Source organism: Lissotriton vulgaris, chromosome 3_1 (genome assembly GCF_964263255.1).
Source record: "Lissotriton vulgaris chromosome 3_1, aLisVul1.2, whole genome shotgun sequence".
Lineage (NCBI taxonomy): Eukaryota > Metazoa > Chordata > Amphibia > Caudata > Salamandridae > Lissotriton > Lissotriton vulgaris.
Window position 1 is genome coordinate 2,110,745,488 of NC_141689.1, and position 15,772 is coordinate 2,110,761,259.

General features: G+C 43.5%; 1 protein-coding gene across 1 annotated transcript in view; it reads left to right on the top strand.

Annotated features, from left to right (window-relative positions):
* The window catches only part of NFXL1 (nuclear transcription factor, X-box binding like 1), a 680,877-nt gene that overhangs the window by 124,266 nt on the left and 540,839 nt on the right, over positions 1-15,772 (top strand). The window contains exon 10 of the mRNA XM_086962681.1: positions 6,668-6,792. Coding sequence (XP_086818807.1) covers positions 6,668-6,792 — 125 coding nt within the window. The remainder of the gene's footprint in view (positions 1-6,667; positions 6,793-15,772) is intronic.

Below are 15,772 nucleotides of genomic sequence, written 5' to 3' on the forward strand. Positions count from 1 at the left end.
CTCCTGCATGTCTTCTTTGTAGATGCATACATACCTGTAACATTGAGTTCTTCTATGTTGGTATCATTTATAGGCTCACATACTTTGAATATTGCCCCCGTCATCAAGATAGGAATCATTGGTACTTTCACACATCATAGATAAAGATGGCATTTAGTACAAGAGCCTATCCACTTCTTTCAGGCCTTTTGTTTCTCAGCCAATGAGATGGAGGAGTCTTGGCCACTCCCTCTCTTCTGATTTGAATTTGTTGCTTTTCAATAAAGGTTTGTTCCTGACCAATGTCCAAGAGCTGGTCTTGGGAATTATTGAAAGATACAATTTTAGAGTAACTCCTTTGCTCTATTTTCATTGATGCATTTACATTGAGTCAATTAACAATCTTTAGGGCTACGGAAAGGCAGGGGTGAAACTCAGCTCATTGACATAGGCACAGGTCATGCTACAGAGTCTATTTATCTTCTCTCCCAAATTAGATTTTCCAATAGTAATAATTTATAAACCTATGATTTCTCACACTGCACTGACCAATGTTTCTCTTGTACGGGGATCCTTCTCGAGGGGCCATAGTTACCACCACTTGTCTTGTGTCATATTGCAGACTTTGCTTTGTTGTGAATTGTAAACTTCATTGCAATCTGTAGTCCACCTCCATTTGTTGTATTTGGGAAAACCCTACTCTGCATTGGAGGAATCAAAAGTCAACAAGTTCTATTTTATTAGTTCCAGATAGTAATAAAATCGCTATTTAATTTTAGGTATATGGAGAACTTTCCCACACAAAAATGAAGGACAACACTTCTGAAGTATTATCAATATTAAAAACTTTTCTTATTTCTTTCAGCAGCATATTTCCATTCATTTATTCATTCGTTGTTGTATGCTGTTGTGTGTCTCATTGTTAACTTTTTTGAGGTTTCGGTCCTGGTCTCACTAAACAGTATGCTAAAGTAGATAAAGTGAGTTTTAACAAACAATTGTTAGCCTGGCAAATATTTAATTAGTGTGACTTATCAGTAAACTCCTTAGACACTCTGATGCTTATCTCTTTATCCGCCAGGAACTTTGGATACATCTTGATCGTCCATTATGTGATCTTTACTGATATTTCTGAAAGATGTGCATCTCGAGCCAAGGTAGATCCTTGATCACTGTTTCAAGAAAACATGTTTTGTTTCTTTTCTAATTGGTAGACAATTTAAGAAATGTTAAAAATAGGAACTTAAGATTTCAGTTTTAGTTGTTGCATCATTTGTATGGACCAAAATGAAAAAGAGCATGCACAGATAAGTAGTATACTCTATGCGGTGAGAATAAACAACTCTACCTTTAAGACTTCAGGCTCACCATGCTATCATAGGGTGAACAGCTCTTAGGCTTAATTTGCTTTGCTCCATACAGATAGATTGCTTTTCCGCCAATTAAAAACATTAAAAAAAAATTCTAGCCAGAACGATTCTGCTTAACATTTCATTTGCTCAGACATTTTCAGAGAGTTCTTTAAATTTAAAAACAAATATCCATGAGTTTGTTAAAGTTTGTTTGCGAACATCTTGGAGGCAGAGCTTCATCAGTCAGCTACAGGTTGATTGCCGAGCAAACACAAGCCTGGGAGAGCTATACCTTCCATTTCAGTACTATTGGAAGCCATCTTGTACCCTTCGCTGGAGGTAATCGAGAAACAGACATGCTGATTATGCCATTGCCAGCACTCTCAGCCTCTATCAAGATACTTCAAGCACTCCATGTTAACAACATTGATGTTTGAGGTGAAGTCATGCTTCCCATCAAAGCATTTTACTTCGAGACACATGCTGTTGAGTTACAGGACGCCGAGATTCTCAATGCCAAGGGATGCAGTTGCAAGATCTTTGATGTTGGACAGGTCTAAACATTCTGCAGCATGCCCTAAAGAGAAGAGGTTTATTTTCTGTTACCATCTAAGAGAATTCTGATCGAAGAACACCCACTCAGGAACAGAGCACATTTGCTGTGTTGACAAAAGCAAAACACACAATCACTTGACCTCCTCGAGCAGCAACAAATGAAAGACTATCACAGTACAGCACCATCCACCTGATGGACACCTCCTCGGAAATCTGGCTACCAAACATGATTCTGCCTTGGAATTGTCCTGTGGTATGTAGACCCCCCTCTCCTCCAGCCTGATCTACAGTTACGGTGCCCCTGTTTAAATGACATTATCTCCTTTCATGAGGTCATAGTAAGAGATGTCACAAAGTTAATTGTCCCATTTGAGGTTCCACAAGCCAGGCATTCCATTACTTTTCACAACCGTAGAACAGAGATAGTTCCAAGCCTCTGGTCCTTTTTGCATCTAAGGTTGTTGGAGCTTGCTGTATATGTATATTAAATTGTTGAATGGATCTTATCTTAATGACATTTTGGCGTAATGAATCCAAACTTTTTTTTTAATTGAATGACCTCCCAGCCTGATACCTACGTGTGAATGGAGTCATGTCATACAGTAAGTGGCTCCATTCACATTGAAATGTGATATACTGTAATTACTGAGTGCAAACAAACATTGAATTGCAACGTGAGTAGCAAGTTTGAATCTGTGGGTTTCTAGATCTGTAGCCCTTTGTCCACAACTCTGAAATCTGCAACTTCTGATGCATTTCTTGGGTATTATGACTGTACCTTATGGGGGACAGGAAATGGGTTTCTCAGTGATACTCTGTGATATCCCACAACTTTCCGGAGGTTTAATTAATGTTGTACAGGTGTTTAAACAGGCTACTAAAACATCACAGATTTGGTAGCCCAGTAAAGACATGACAAGGGCATCAGATTGTATTTTACAGGGCGCATGCCTTATAAACATCAGTAAATCTTAAACATGCAATTTTTGGTGCATTGCTGTTAGTACCCATGTCAATCAAAGAATGCTTCAAATAAAATCTGATGCAGAAGTCCTGGAGAGGAAAAAGGAGTAAGTATCATATGCATTATAGATTACAGCCCCTATAAGGCCATCACAAAGGTTGATATGAAGCCTTGATGAACATGAGATGAACAGACATGTACCTTGCTCTTTCTGTCCAACTGCACGTGAAACTGGTTTCCTGACTTTTTTAGTGGTCTTGGCGCCATGCTAATATAGAGTGTGTGCAGAGGCCTATGGCAGTGCAAGGCCCGGGACCTAGGCATGCTGGGGCCTACCAAGCGAGGCTTCCTGAACGACAGTGGATGTATCACATAAGGTAGTAGTGCAGCATACCATAGTTTGTAATTTATAATTTCACCAGACCTTTTTCTCTGTGTCATTGAGTGCATAGTATACTGACCCCCTGATATGTACATTTCTGCTATTAGGAGAAATCCATAACCCTGCGCCGACATACCGTGGGCACCCCGTATGTATGTGTACAGTTAGTGTGTATAACCTTTATGGTATAGCACTGTGCACGTGCATGTTTGTGTGTTTGGGTGGGTTGAGGGATATGAGTACTGAAGCCACTGGGATTCATCTTGGAAGCCCCTGGTGGTTTGTCACTGCACCGTATAGAAGATGAGGGCATTTTTTTTAGACTGTGTAAGTGTATTGCTTGCATTTCTGTGGCTGGAGGGTGAAAAGGATGGAGACAGAGAGAAATTCTATTAAGACTTTGTTATCAAGGGGTTGCTGATTAGTTTCTGAGCACTGCTGTTTAGTTGATGGCAGGGGTGCACAGTGGAACTACAGTTTCTGCTGTTCGCATTTCATTGTGCCCGCGTTTTTGGCATTCCTTGCTTGGACCCATTCCCATCTGTTGTGAGAAGCATCACTTTACACAAAGGCTATATCTTGAGGTCAGCCTGGAAATAACATCTGAAATGGAACCAACCAAAATCGGTTCTCAGTCATGAGACAGTGAATCCATATTCCCTATGTGGATATATGTATGAAAGTGGGATCCAAATCAACCCACTTTGTTCCAGTTCTGAGTTCTTCATGGCCAAGAAAGGGTGAGCTCCGCAGTGTACACTATGGACTGCTGCGTAACCAGGACTTGTCTGCCCAACAGCCTTTCTTCCATAAGTGAGGGGACCTCACCTAAAGTCTGAAGTTTCTGCTGGAGGAATTGAGGGTCTGCCAGGTGCCTACAAGCCTACCTGTCTGCCTGCTGAGAAGGTGAAGAAGTCTGCCTGGACTCTCAGTAGGAGAGACTGTCATGAAGCAGAAGCTCAGCATTTCCTGGCATACACTCAAAGAAAGCGGACTAAGAGAGTGAGCGAGATTGAGAGAGAGAGAGAGAGAGAGAGAGAGCAAAGCGAGGAGCAACCTAGGCTGTGAGGGGTCTCCCTGTCTCTCACTAGCTCCTGCTAAGAACTGAACCGAAAGAATGCCCACTGTATCCATCTGAGAGCTTCTGCTGGGCACAATCTGGTGATGCCTCCTCTGATTGAGGGAGAAGCTGTGTTGCTGCTGAGGTAGAGCTGGTTGGCCTGGGAAACGACAACATCCAGCGACACATCCTCGCTGACCAATCTGCCCAGTTAAGGCTGAAACTGCCTTGCTGTAAGACATTTATCCAGTGGAAGTTGTACTAGCCAGGGACACTTCCTCGCTGACCAATCTTCCCAGTGAGGGCTGAAACTGCCTTGCTGAAAAACACATCTACATTTATCGAGTGGAGAGCCACAATTTCTGAAGACTCTGACTGCTGCAACAGGCCCCACCATGCTTGATTCTTCTGGCAAAAGAAAGGCACCTCACATTCCCAAGACAAGGGTTGCACCCTACTTTCCCCCATGGCCACTGCCGAACTAACCAGCAGGGAAAGCTGGACTCTCCATGTGGTCGGAACGGAAATATTGTACCATGCGCTGCAGCCTCAAGCATGAAGACTTCAGACTTTTCTGTCCACATAAATAATGGGGGTAAGAAGGAGGAAATTGATTGTGCATCGGTGATGCCTCTAGGTCAGATTAAAGTAATCCTGGGCCTAATTCATCCACAGATAACTGGAGACTATAATGGATAGTGTCACCACGGTGAAATTGAATGCTAGAGAGGGGGAGGGGTGTAGCACCGAGGGGTACTACCCTGTTTTCAGTAATCAAATTGCATTGTGTTGTATTTAGTTTTGCTGTGTGATTAAAAGTATGTACTCCATTTGGAGATTGAATGTGTGACATAGATTTGCAGGGTGATTACTACTCCCATGCCCTAGTCGATCTAAAACACAGAAAATGCCTAATATTTGTGATGCAAAGTGAAATGTTGCTCAAGGTCCTTCCATTTTGCCTACATTTGTCACAACAGGGGTTTGCTAAGGGAATTGAGTCCATTTCTGACATAAACAATTTTAAGTCTCCTTAAAGCGAACTCCACAACAATGTTATGATTTTGCACTGGTGCAATAGCAGTAGTGTCATAAGGTACAGTAGGACATGTTTGGATAAAATGATCAAATACATAGATAATCGAGGAGTCCTTCCCCCCTCCTATTCTCCCTCTTACTTCTGCTCTTCCTTTTTTTGACCTTCTATTGGAGAATAATGTTCAGTTCTTCAAACCTCACCAGTTGTTGCCGCGAGTATTCCTGTGAACAATTATCTTCTAAATCTTCAAAGCAGTGAATGTGTTCTTCTATTTTGTCTACCTCTTCTGGCCTCTTCTAACTACCTTTAAAGATCTACTGGTAGGGAGAACAATTCATCATTGAGTCTTTTGAAAAACGCAACTCTGAAGTCCTTTGTGGCCTCTTCTCCATCCTGATCTTTGTTTCTCACAGAGGATCCCGACATGCCAGTTTAGTCGTCTTTCAGATTCTTATACAGTGCTGTCTTTGACTGAGTGGTCATGCTTGCCCAGGACTTTGCCTTTCAAAGAGCATTTCAATGTATACAGTTGTATTTCCATGTTCTTGCAGCTCTGCTTTGAACCAGCTCCTTGTCTGCCAGTACACGAGTTTCAAAATGTACATGTAGGGCCCTTTAAGGGTCACTAGTCCCTTGAGGTCTACTCTATTATCTGAGATGTTGGGCACCTCCTGTACATAGGAGCCCAGTACAGCTTGGCGGAGATTTTAGATGATTAAGCCTGGGACTCCAATTCCACCAGATGTGTCTGATTACCTATAACATGTTCCCACCCTGGGAATTCAGCAAGTTGGTATCGCTAACCATGCTTCCCTTTTATAGCTTCAGTTCCATTGTACATACCCAGAGTCTTCACCAAGCTACTGTAGTGAGGCGGACGCACTAGCATACCAAGTTTGTGGTTGACCATCCCCACTTTTGCATAGGGCACTGAACTAAAATTTCCACCATGTTTCAAATGTGGCCATTAACCGCACAGTTTTTAAACCCAGCTTTCTTCTTTAAGCCATCCTCCTGTTTTAAACAGCCATTTGTTCCTTTTGGCTGTTCCCTCTCATGAAATGTCATCCGACATGTTGGGAAAAGGGAACAATGTGCTGGATGCAAATTGATTGTGTGCACCAGCACTCATACAATGCAACAATCGTGGATACTTCTTGTGTATGACAGAAGAGACGGCTGAAAGACTAAGAGTACAGTACCATTGTTTGTATTGTGAATAACCTACTTTTCCTTCTGAAGAGCAGCAGAAACAGTGTGGAAAAGATTTCTTCCAGTGTTTGAGGTCTTAGATATATTCCCTTTTACATTTCTCCAATCTATTGTCTGGTTTCAGAATACTCACTGCCGTGTACGGAAGATGTACCGACTTGCGGTGATAGTTGTGACAAGTTGCTGGAGTGTGGACTTCACAGATGCTCACAGCGTTGTCATAGAGGACCATGCGAAATATGCAGACAGGTAAGGCAAAAATCACATTTATGTAACTTTACCATGTTGTTTGATTCTAAGCTGGATACATTTGATATTGTCTTGAGGGTTTAAAGATGTTTTTTTCAAGTAATTATACTTCAGATGGAGTGTTCACGTGCCATTTCAAAGTGTTCTTGTCAAGCATGGAATAAGAATGTTGATGTGCTAGCCAGATGTGACATAACCCAATATAAAACCATGTTTTAGACCTGTGCTGAACTATCTATTGCTTCCTAATCAATGCCCGTGAGGAATTGTATGATAGTCTTATTTATCTCATTATAAGCGGGTCTAACGGAACTTGAAAACTTAACATGATTAGGTTCAATTTCATCACCATTGTTGCAGGGAAATTGACATAGGGTTGGGTATAGCTAGAATTTTAGAATTTAAATACAGCCAGGCCTGTCATTTCCTAGAAAGGCCTAGAAATCTCTCTCAACTGCTTTAGTATGTTTGAGGCAAAGATTTGTCAAGGCCTTCTTCAAATATTTAACCCAGAGATGGATCAAAGGGGCCTTGATGATGTAATCTCCTTCCATACCAAATATATGTTAGCGTACCACTGAATGGTACGTTTATGCGGAAACAGGTGGCTAAGAATTATCTCACATTGTTCAGCTTTATTTTTATTAGGCCTAATGATTGCTATATCATACCAAGTGGAAAGCTTGCCTGAATAGGCATTATTCCTGTAAAGTGTTCCTCAATTTCACATCCATTATGTTTTTTTGGTACTCATGAAAGTCCCAGTGAGTTCTTTGACCAATTGAATCAAAGGATATTGCAGACAGAGATGTACCTTTAGATTTTAGGGAAGAAAGGTATTGCTGGTATCAACTCCTTTTTTGTAACCGCATCCTAAATATTTATGTACTGCTGCTCATTCTATTGCATATCTCTCTAAATACCAACTCCCTAGTTTCTTTATTTTACACCTGTACGCTATTATTTTAGTTTTATCTACATCCGAGCCAGCTTATTTAGGTCTTGCCTGAGACTGTAAATGTGCTGTTGCTTGCAAGACATTTTGTTAGCCAACAGAGGGCTTACCGTTGATTGGATTCATTGTCACGCTCATGTCCTTGCTTTCCTTGGGTCAGCACTCACCGGCTTCACCTCTTCTTCACGCATTTGTCTCTCACCTGAAATGTGGCCTGGGCACTTAGTTCCTTCCATTGCTTGCGATTTCAGTGGAAGCTACTTTTTCTTTTATTTGAAGAACTTCTTGCTTTCCCCCTGCCCCCTTTTGCCGTTCTTTTAGCCATATGCTATTGTTCCCCTCAGTTTTATTGCTTTCCCCCACCTGTTTTCTGTGTTGTTGCTTGTCCCCTTTCGCCTTCTGTGTTGTTGCTTGCCCCCTCCATTATGGTCTGTGCCCCACACTCTCCCTCCATTATGCTACATGTTGTTTCTTCATCTGTTGCTAAGTGTTGTTGCTTGCAACCCAACCCACACTACATTGTGCTCAGTCATGTTGCATACCTTCCTGCCCTCTATTGTGCTCTGTGTTGCATGCACTTTTGCACGTTTTGTTACTTGCCCCAGCCCACATTATTGCTTACCCCGTTGCACGTTGTTTGTTGCTTGTCCTTATCCTGCATTGTTCGTTGCTTGACAACTCACATCCTGCATTTTGTTGCTTGCTCCTCCTTCTGCGATTTGCTGTTTGTCCAGTCCTGTGTTGTTGCTAGCCCCTATGCTGCATTTTGTTGCTAAATCCCATCCCTTGATGTTGTTTGCTTGCTCCGTGTTTGCTGTTGCTTGCCCCCCCCCCAACCCCCATCACTTATTGTTTGTTGCTTGCCCCCGGCCTGCCTAGTTTGTTGCTTGCCCCTGTCCGGCCTTGTTTGTTGCTCGCCCTCAGATCCCACACTGTTGCTTGCCCTTTATTTTGCTTTGTTTGTTGCATGCCCATTTTATTGCTTGACCCCGATCCCCATTGGTTGTTGCTTGCCTACGCACCCTGTTTTGTTGCTTTTCCCCACCCACTGTCCCTCCTACGCCACAATAAAAAAGGGTGTGTGATGCAGCCATCACTGGCTGCGTCGAAGCCCTTTTTCCCTAACTTTTAGCCATGCACACGGCTAAAAAAACATTAGCAAAGCTAATAGCTCTCATAGGTGAGACCTATTAGCTTTGCCAATCCTTGGTTTGAAGTTGTAGTTGCCCTAGTCTGTCAGCATCTGCTGAAAGCCAACACTTGTCTTTTCTAGAAGAACTGCAGCACCACCATATTGCAGTGCTGCCTCTTGCTGGCTGCAGGCTTTGACAGGAACTTTTATGCACTAAACCGAGTTTTGCCAGGTTCCTGTACACAGTGTTTAATTTGAGCTTGTGGCTGTCGGAAGGGACCAATGGCACTTATTTTTGCCTGCATCACATATTTACCGATGGCAGGAGAGGGAAAAACACACACATAGGAAAGATGACGGAAGAGAAAGACCGCAACACTACCACAAAGGGAGAAAGCACAAACCTGCAAAAGTGAGAAATAGGGTCAGGGAGTGTATGGTAGTGGATTAAAGAATGCCAGCCTTGGTATTCAGCTCACCAACATTTAATTCAACCAGCCAATGACTTCTTAGCAGAGCTTCGGGCACCGGCACGCTTTTGTTCACTGATTAGACAACGCATGTACATCGCAGTTAGTTGGTGGTTGCATAACAAGCATCCTAAAATATTCACCTGTTTTGGACTCCCGATATTTGCAGATGTTTGCTTATATACAGGATTGGCGCCCTCCTTTATTTTCATCCAAGTTGCAGTATAAAATGCTTGTATTGCCTTCAGCGTCGTTGTTATTGATATTATTAGCACCACAAATTTAATATCAGCACCTGGTCAGATAATCAAAATGGTTCTTTTGCACGAAAGAAGAACTACAGTAGTTCTGCTTAACAAACACTACCTGATCCAAGTCCCCACATCAGGAAACATTGCTTTTCCTTCTGTCATCTTCTCTTCTATTTTTCTTCTTCTTATTTGTTTTGATAATATAGTCGGTGCAGCTTTCTCAGAGTCCTCCATTCATCATTCTGTCACAGCTTTTTTAGGGTCAAGCCTAGTAAGAGACACTCTTATATGCAGAAAGGGCTTGTAGCACCCCCATTGCTTACCATTTCTTTACACCCTTGTAATACGTCAAGGCAGGCCTAAGGTAATTTCCGTTCCTCTCTGTGGAGCAGGTACATAGCACTGTTTGATTCAACTTAATCAGGGCCCGTCCGCTGCTTCCGAAGTGATTGAGGTACTATTTTGTTCTTTTTAACTTTTAGTGCTATGCAAACAGAAGGCATGTGACTGCAAAAACCTGCCCAGCCAGACTAATAAAATTGCAAAGATGTATTGTCTGTTGTTAACTTTCTTTAATTTTGCTGAATCTTCTTTACTCACTTTGCACTCATGTTTTCTTTTGCTTTTGACTGTGGGTGCTGGTGTCAAACAATGTGGATTATGTTACTGCAAAGTGGCATTGTTTCTTTCTTATGTTCTTATATTTTCTGAAATGGTGCTTTAACACATAATCATGCAGTACACCCAGTCCACCTCACTCCAATCTGCCCCACTCCAGTCCACTCCAATCCACCCTACCTCACAACACACCAATCCACCCCACTTCAATCCAAACCACTCACCCCAATCGAATCTACTCCAATCTACCACACTCCAATCCTGCCAGCCTACCTCATTCCAATGTACCCCACTCCAATTCGAAACAATCTGCCCCACTCAAATACAAAACACTTTGCCCTACTCCAAACATCTGTACTCCAATGTGCCCTACTCCAATCCAAAACAATCACTACACTCTAAGCAATCTGCCCCACTCCATTCCAGAACAATCTGCCCCACTCCAATCCAAAACAATCTCACCCATTCCAATCGAAAACAATCTTACCCATTCCTATCTGCCCCATTCCAATTCAAAACAATCTGCCACACACCAATCCAAAACAACCTGCCCACTCTAATCCATAACAATCAGCCCCAATCCAGTTTAAAACAATCTGCCCCAATCCAGTTTAAAACAATCTGCCCCACTCCAGTTCAAAACAACCTGCCTGACTACAATCCAAAACAATGTGCTCCACTCCAATCTGCCACAATCCAATCCAATCCAAAACAATCTGCCCAATGCAGTCCACACTGCTCCAGTCCAAAACAATCTGCCCCACTCCAGTCCAAAACAATCTGCCCCACCCCAGTCTGCCACACTCCACAATAATCTGCCCACTCCAATCAGCCACTCCAATCCACTCCAATCCAATCTGCCCCATTCCAATCTGCCCCACTCCTATCTGCCTCAATTCACCTCACCCGAATTCACACTCTACATCCCAACTCAACCCACTCTATTCCAACTCACCCCACTCTATTCCAACGGATCCCACTCTATTCCAACGGATCCCACTCTATCCCTACGGATCTCACTCTATCCCTACGGATCCCACTCTATCCCTACGGATCCCACTCTATCCCAACGGATCCCACTCTATCCCAATGGATCCCACTCTTTCCCAATGGATCCCACTCTATCCCAACTCAACCCACTCTATCCCAACGGATCCCCCTCTATCCCAACAGGTCCCACTCTATCCCAACAGATCCCACTCTATCCCAACGGATCCCACTCTATCCCAACGCACCCCACTCTATCCCAACGCACCCCACTCTATCCCAACGCACCCCACTCTATCCCAACGCACCCCACTCTATCCCAACGCACCCCACTCTATCCCAACGCACCCCACTCTATCCGAACGCACCCCACTCTATCCCAACGCACCCCACTCTATCCCAACGCACCCCACTCTATCCCAAAGCACCCCACTCTATCCCAACGCACCCCACTCTATCCCAACGCACCCCACTCTATCCCAATTCACCCCACTCTTTCCCAATTCACCCAACTCTTTCCCAATTCACCCCACACTATCCCAATTCACCCCGCACTATCCCAATTCACCCCGCTCCAAACGAATCTACTCTAATCCAGTCCAGTCCAATGCAATCCAATCTACCCCACTCCAATCCTATCCACCTCTCCCAATCCACCCCACTCCCTCCCCAATACACTCCCAGTACACTACAACCCATTTTACTCTAATCCTAACAAATCTGCTCCACACCAATCCAAAACAAGCTGCCCCACTTCTATCCAAAACAATCCGCCCTACTCCAACCCAAAACAATCTGCTGTACTCAAATCCAAAACAATTAGCCCCACCCAAATCCAAAATAATCTGCCCCACTGTAGTTCACCCCACTCCAGTCCAATGCACCTCACCTCACCTCAATCCAATCCAATCCAACTCGCCACATTCCAATCCAATCTACCCCACTCCAATCGATTCCACCCTACGCCAACCCAATCCACCCTATGCCAACCCAATCCCGCCAAATCCAATCTACCTCACTCCAGTCCATCTCACCCTACCCCAATCAAACAAATCCACCACATCCCATTTCATTCCACTCCAATCTAATCCACCCCATCCATTACACCTCACTCCAATGCAATTGACCTTGCCCACCACACTCCAATCCACCCACTCCAATCCACCTCAATCTAATCCACCTCAATCTAATCCACCCCGATCCATCCCCTTCCACTCCACTCTAATTCAACTCACTCCAAACCACTCTACTCTAATCTACTCCACCTCAAACCAATCCCCTCCAATCCACCCTAATCCAATTCAACTCACCCCATTTCAGTCTACAGCATGCCAATCCAGTCCACCCCATCCAGTCCACCCACTCCAGTCCACCCCACCCTACTCAATCCAAACCTCGCTACCCAATCCAATCCTTCCCAATCTACTCCAGTCCAATCCACCCCTGTACCTCAACCCACTCCAACCCAGTGCACCCTATTCCACCCCACTCTACTTCACTCCACTCCAATTTACATAGCATAGGGAGAAATTTTTAAATGCCAAAGTATATGCTAATTGCATCCCTGTATTTTTGTAAAATGTTTTTTTGTTTTCATTGATGAAGTGTGGCAGAGTATAGCTAGTTAAAGTTGCCTAAATTCAGTGCAATTATGTGTCTTTTTGAGACTGTTTTACCAGCCCATGTGAGCTTCCCGTGAAATCATACATAGGGAGGAAAGCCAATTCAGGAGCAGGTGACCAATATGGAATGAAGGCCTGTTAAAAAATAAAGCTGCTATTAATTAGATATTAAAATGTTTTGGGCTAAATTGTTCCAACTGCCATTATAGGGCCACTTCTTAACCCTTCACATTCACACAACAATATCACTTATAGTCATAGGGTTTTTGTTGCATGAGAGACTAGCATTCCTTATTTGTTAAAATTCAGTTGTACTTCAAACGTGCAAAACAACAATCTTTCACACCAGGAAGCAGAGAGTAACAAGAGTTTATCCACTGTTATGAAGACGGTCTCCCACGCACTCATCACCAGCAGATTTGACTATAGCAACACACTCCACTCCGGCGCCACCCAGGAACAGCTCAGGAAACTATAGAATGTCCAAAATTCTGCACCCAGGCTGGTCCTCAACATCCCCCGCTGCAGCCACATAACACAACACCTCCGACAGCTCCACCGGCTCCCAATCAACAAGAGAATCACCTTCAAGCTCCTCACACATGCCTACAAAGCTCTACACGACCCAGGACCAGAATATCTGAACCACCAAATCACATTCCGCACACCTCCCAGACAACTCCGCTCTGCCCAACTCGCCCTGGCTTTCGTCCCACTGATTCATAAGACCAGAGCCGGAGGAAGATTCTTCTCCTACCTCGCCACCAAGATCTGAAACACACTGCCCCTCCATCTCCAGCATTCCGCATCTTTGACCCAATTCAGGAAGGACCTCAAGACCTGGCTCCTCGACTGAACCTCCACACCCAGACTGATCAGCAGCCCACCACCCCACCTCCGTGCCTTGAGACCCCACGGTGAGTAGCCCAGCTATACAAACTCCTGATTGATTTAAGTTAAATGTAGATCTTGAGACAAGGACTCTTTACTTTAGGTTTCCACAATAAACGTATGTGAGGAAAATTCTTGTGGTTAACTAATCAGGAAAATTCCTTTGCACTTTTTCTATTATTTTCTCTAGTTGACCAGGATACCTGCAATTTACCCTATCTGGTCTCACTTGGGCTGGTACTCTGTCTTTCACCACATTAGATGCTGCTTTATAGACATGACCATGGTGGTTGCTGCTTTGTTGACGTGGCCTGCTTTCCAGCCTGATGTTCCTGAGGTTGGCTCCCTGGCATCCAAAACTCTTCAGCACTGCAATCTTAGCCTGCCTTCAGATTGAAGGAAGCAGAGATGCCATTCTTTAAGATATGCCTGGTGTTGGGAACATTTTACCTCAAATTCAGACACACAGGACATGACCCAGAAAGAACTCTTCTGTTTGTTTATCACTTCTTTCATAAAGGTAAAACTCATATCAGGAGACCTGCTACTCCATCTTGTACTGACTAAATGTATATGCCTCCATTTGAGCCCATGCATAAATCAGATGTTAGGCACATGCCATGGAAAATTACACTTTTTAGTAGTCTAGCGATGTTTGATGAAGGTTTTTTCTGTCCTACAAGTGGTGTTTATCATCACTTGCAACCGTAATCAAACCAAACGAGAGTGATACGTATACAGGTTCTCTTCACTTCCAATTATATCAAATCCAATCATCACAAGAGAGCAAACTTGCTATAAAATGCCTTTCTAGTGCAAAGAAACAGTGGTGGATGTGTCTGTTTGTTTAAAAGGACCTGCACACACTAGTATCGCTTGTGGCATACTTTATCCTTGGGTCCTCACCCAAGATACCGTTTGTATCTAGGGGGGATCTACGCTGAATAATAGCAGAGCTCTTTGCTAGTATTATTGAAGGATCTTGTTAGGTCGAGCCTGGTGGCAGCACTCATGCGCTGCTCGCTCTGCGAGGCATGCTGTATTAGTGTATGTTGATGAAGTGTCTCCCACTCTCCGCCCATATTTGTCATTGGCTTTGTGTCATTGTCCTTCTTAAGGGGTGGCTTCTGATTCGTAAATGGGATTGTTCTTCCCACCTTGGTACCGCCTTGTCTCCATTTGTTACGGCCCATAACGACTGGACCTTTCACTTGGCAGCTACACGGCGACCTTTACCTAGGGGGTGAGCCCTATTTTTGTTATTGGCACTGATGGGGACAATGTTGGCTGGTTTTTCATGAATTTGCATAATGATCGTGGCTCCCGCTTTAGTGACACCGCGATTATTCAAAATTTTTATTTTATTAATTTTTCATGTTGAGCGCGGCATCCACTTCTGTGACACCGCTCTCTGTTTATTTTATTTTTTTTACTTTAAATCTGAGCGCGGCACCGCTTGTAGGACACCGTGCTCGGTTTCTTTATATATATTTTTTTACTTTAACACTCAGCGTGCGCCCACTTCAACGACACCGCGCGTAGTGTTCAAGTAAAAAAAAAAGAAACTAAGCACGGTGTCCTTGAAGCGGCGCTGCGCTCAGTTTTAAAGTTAAACTAACATTTGCAATCCAATAGATCTCACATTTACGCGAGTTTAAGCTATTGGCATTGTCATTTATAATGCCAATAGCTTAAACTCTCGTAAATGTGAGACCTATTGCATTGCAAAGGCTTGTGTTTAAAATTTTCTGCTGGTATCCCTTCTCTTTAGAATTTTATTGCAGGAACTTTTGGCAAGATTAAAAACATAAACGTATAGTACCTTATACTTGCAAATGCATGGGACTTCCTGGGAAGGACATTTGCCCTGAGTGTGTCCGAACTATACATCTATGACTTTGAGAAGAAATTCATCTTGAACCCCTCCAAAACTTTCAGAGGCAGCGTATTAACATGGAATTGATTTATAGATAATGTCCTAGTTGTAAGGACTGGGGGTGTTGATTCTAACCTTCCCTTTATTTGCAGGCTAATAGTTTTGATACAAACCTGAA